At 41.0% G+C, this 4,536-nt stretch overlaps 1 protein-coding gene across 2 annotated transcripts in view; it reads left to right on the top strand.

The window, feature by feature from the left end:
* The first annotated feature begins 2,049 nt into the window (after positions 1 to 2,049).
* Positions 2,050 to 4,536, top strand: part of LOC311225325 (uncharacterized protein) — an 18,886-nt gene continuing 16,399 nt past the window's right edge. For both annotated transcript variants that reach the window (XM_084310560.1, XM_084310559.1), the window contains exons 1-2: positions 2,050 to 2,291; positions 3,096 to 3,175. In XM_084310560.1, the coding sequence (XP_084166686.1) occupies positions 2,204 to 2,291; positions 3,096 to 3,175 (168 nt within the window). In that variant the 5' untranslated portion in view covers positions 2,050 to 2,203. The remainder of the gene's footprint in view (positions 2,292 to 3,095; positions 3,176 to 4,536) is intronic.

The raw sequence follows: 4,536 nt of genomic DNA, 5'->3' as shown, positions 1-4,536 counted from the left end.
GTACCCCTCAGTTACAATAGGAGTGACCTGTCTACAGTAGTGTAGTGTATATGATAGGAGTGACCTGTCTACAGTAGTGTAGTGTATATGATAGGAGTGACCTGTCTACAGTAGTGTAGTGTATATGATAGGAGTGACCTGTCTACAGTAGTGTAGTGTATATGATAGGAGTGACCTGTCTACAGTGGTGTAGTGTATATGATAGGAGTGACCTGTCTACAGTGGTGTAGTGTATATGATAGGAGTGACCTGTCTACAGTGGTGTAGTGTATATGATAGGAGTGACCTGGATAGGAGTGACCTGTCTACAGTGGTGTAGTGTATATGATAGGAGTGACCTGTCTACAGTGGTGTAGTGTATATGATAGGAGTGACCTGTCTACAGTGGTGTAGTGTATATGATAGGAGTGACCTGTCTACAGTAGTGTAGTGTATATGATAGGAGTGACCTGTCTACAGTAGTGTAGTGTATATGATAGGAGTGACCTGTCTACAGTGCTGTAGTGTATATGATAGGAGTGACCTGTCTACAGTAGTGTAGTGTATATGATAGGAGTGACCTGTCTACAGTAGTGTAGTGTATATGATAGGAGTGACCTGTCTACAGTAGTGTAGTGTATATGATAGGAGTGACCTGTCTACAGTGGTGTAGTGTATATGATAGGAGTGACCTGTCTACAGTGGTGTAGTGTATATGATAGGAGTGACCTGTCTACAGTGGTGTAGTGTATATGATAGGAGTGACCTGTCTACAGTAGTGTAGTGTATATGATAGGAGTGACCTGTCTACAGTAGTGTAGTGTATATGATAGGAGTGACCTGTCTACAGTAGTGTAGTGTATATGATAGGAGTGACCTGTCTACAGTGGTGTAGTGTATATGATAGGAGTGACCTGTCTACAGTGGTGTAGTGTATATGATAGGAGTGACCTGTCTACAGTAGTGTAGTGTACAGTATTATAGGAGTGACTTGTCTTGGTGTAGTCAGTGTATATGAAAGGAGTGACTTGTTTACACTGGTTGGCCACACCTCAGGCTCTACCAAGAGAGGTCTGAAGAAATGCACAGTATAATAAGTTACTAAACTCAAAACCACTTGTCAGACCAAAACAAAAAAAAGTTAACAAAGTGCAATACCAAGCAAGGCTCAATTTTGCTCTGTGGTTGCTGTTTGACGGCATTACAGATTCTACCTTTAAGAGACAAAATACCGGATGTAATGTCAGTAATGGTAACACAAGGCATCTCGATCAAATGAAAAACCAGGAACGTAGAGACCAAAATGTATCCATTCAACACATGAATTCAACACACCTCTAATCCAGCCTGTTTCTACAGCTATGGTGGATTTTTCCTTCACAGTGCACAAGCATCTCACATACAGTATGCAGGATATATTATATTATGCAATATTATAAGATTAAGACCATCGTGATCTCTATCTCTCTCTTCCTACCTCCGTAGCGCTACCCGAGCCAATTGGTTCAATATCAGTACTTTGCACAGACAATTGATGCAAATGAAAGATATCCCTATTTTCACTATTAATTTGTCGACACAATTGCATGTCACTCTCCTGTACTCTTCCAAACCCCTGCCCTTCACCCCTCCCTCCCTCCCTCTCTCTCCTCCCTCTCTCTCTCCTCCTCCCTCCCTTTCTCTCCATCTATTACTAGCTGGAGGGGAAGGGTGTGGAGGTTCCTTGTTGTTGATCAAATTACAAACCTGCTTAACAGGTCTCTTTTGCTCTCCCTCTCCCCCCCCCCCCCTCTCTCTCTCTCTCTCTCTCTCTCTCTCTCTCTCTCTCTCTCTCTCTCTCTCTCTCTCTCTCTCTCTCTCTCTCTCTCTCTCTCTCTCTCTCTCTCTCTCTCTCTCTCTCTCTCTCTCTCTCTCTCTCTCTCTCTCTCTCTCTCTCTCTCTCTCTCTCTCTCTCTCTCTCTCTCTCTCTCTCTCTCTCTCTCTCTCTCTCTCTCTCTGCCCTCCCATTGGTATAGAACTCAGTCCCAGACCCATTTCCTGCATGGCAGACTGTTTTTTTTTTTAGGGGAAATGACATCACAGCAGAGAATCCTGAGCTGATGCCACAAACAGCCCAGGAGGCTAGTTGTTGAGTTTTAATATTATAGGTCACAGTCCAGCCTGGGCTGAAACCAATGAGCCAAGACACCCAACCACCTGACACCACCAGGACAGTCTGTAAACCATGTCTGCAGGGGACACAGGGGGGGGTCTGCGAAACAATGCATGCCAAACAGGATCTGCAGTTTTCTTCTCGAACCTTTTGATGAGTGGTGAGTAACAGACAAGGGCTGCAGCTACAGTAGAGTGTAGCTGTAAAACACTGAACGTTTCAATGTGTCACTGTAATGTGTTTGTCTGTAATGAGGCTGTAGCTGGAGATCTACAGATTTGCTTTTTTCTGTAGTGAGGCTCTGGAGATTGTGGCGTTTAACTGATAATATCCAATAATGAAAGGTAGAAAACATCTTTCAGAGGTTTATTCAAAAGTGAACCAAGCAATAGTTACAGACAGGAAAAGTGTATGTTGCAAGGAAAAATGTACATTCCAACGGGCAGAATCCACTTCTACATTCTAACCAGTCTAAACATGGTTACTTAACAGCTCAACCGGTCTGAACACAGACTCTCTGGTGCTGTTGTGTGGAATTCCATGTATGAGCACACATCATTTTCCAGCTTTAACACAGTAAAAAAACAGTACATTTTAAGTAATTTACAATAGATACAATTATAGACGGATGGATAGATAGATATGGTCGATTTATAGATAGATAGATTCATAGATATTCTTACATTAGCAAAAAAACTGCCAAAGTCTGACAAGATCTACAGATTTGTTTTGTCTGTAATTAGGCTGTGGCTGGAGATTTACAGATCTCATCGCAAAACATCTGATTCTGCTGGAGTTGTCAAACCTTTTTCTTCTGTCTAGATTTGCTTATCCAGAAAACATTGTGTAAGATTTGTATGCGACTCCCCTGACCACCTGGTCATTGACATTGTAATATCTTATACTGGTGAAGACTGTATGCTGTGTAACCTTTGCCTGTAACTTGCTTCCTATTCTGCTGAAGACCCTGAGTCAGACTGGTCGCCAATTCATGATGCAGCATTCAATGGACGTCTCCTCGCTCTGCGGAACCTCATTGCTCAGGTAACTCAGAGCTCACTGACAAAGTAGCAGCTAATAGTAGTATTGGTACTACTAATACTACTAGTAGTATTACTGATAGTAAAAGTAGTAGTAGTAGTAGTAGTAGTAGTAGTAGTAGTAGCAGTAGTAGTAGTAGTAGTAGTAGTAGTAGTAGTAGTAGTAGTAGTAGTAGTAGTAGTAGTAGTAGTAGTAGTAGTAGTAGTAGTAGTAGTAGTAGTAGTAGTAGTAGTAGTAGTAGTAGTAGTAGTAGTAGTAGTAGTAGTAGTAGTAGTAGTAGCAGTAGTAGTAGTAGTAGCAACAGTACAATAGCTGTCAACACGCACGGTTTTACCGGGATTCTCCTGTATTTCGACCCTCTGCACGGCGTCTTTACGGCGCACGGATTGGTACGTATTTTGTACTAATTATTATTATTTTATTTTTTACAAAATGGGTGCAATTCTCCTCCGTGACGACAGGTGGCAGCAGTGTAGATTAGACCGTTATCACCGAAGAAGAATAAGAACAGAACAGCGAGCGGATTTGCTCAGAGCTCAGGGGAGAGACTGATGCGGCACCGAGGGTGTCAAATCAACTTAGCCAGTGTCTCTTGATTGCCCACTCTGTGGCTTTTGTCTCTGGAACAAAGGGTTTGCAAATCTTCTGTGGATAAAACAATACAAAGTTACTGTGTATGTGATGCAGGAAGGAATGTGTAAATGTCTTGGTGAACAGCCGTTTGCTCTGCGCCTCGGCGTCCCCCTCCTTCACTCTGACGCCCAATTTCCTGAATGCGATTTATAAATAATAATTGATCCGTTTTAAAAGTTGTCGTGAATTGTCATGGTATGACAAATACAGTTACTGGTAACTCGCAGGCATTGCAGAGATATTGAGGAAAAACACAAAATCGCATTGGCTTTTTTTCTATCTCACATTTCTCTGTAGACACACACTGTTCCAAAATGATATTCCCACTGCTAAATTAATGACCATAGGTATTTTTTTATAGCTTTAACGAGTTGTAGTATTAATATGTAGCCTACAGTGATGAAGGTATAAAGACACTATGGTAATACATTGATTGATTGCTTTTATAGTTTCATAAACACATCAAGACAAATCACAAACACAAAGAAATAAAAAGAACAATAGTATGTTGCCAGACACTGTCACATCAATGAACAAACATACACCATGTCATATGCTTTACACTAAGGACGCAAGGGGCTGATTCTCTGACATATATACACACATTACATATATACACATACACACATATATATATATATATATATATATATATATATATATATATATAATATATACACCAGCGCCGCCAATAGATAAAAAAAATTAACTAATCAATCTCACAATTTTCT

The sequence above is a fragment of the Notolepis coatsorum genome, assembly GCF_963971535.1.
Source record: "Notolepis coatsorum genome assembly, chromosome: 3".
In the NCBI taxonomy this organism is placed as follows: domain Eukaryota; kingdom Metazoa; phylum Chordata; class Actinopteri; order Aulopiformes; family Paralepididae; genus Notolepis; species Notolepis coatsorum.
The sequence above is the reverse complement of the archived record's forward strand: the minus strand, read 5'-3'. Positions and strand labels throughout refer to the sequence as shown.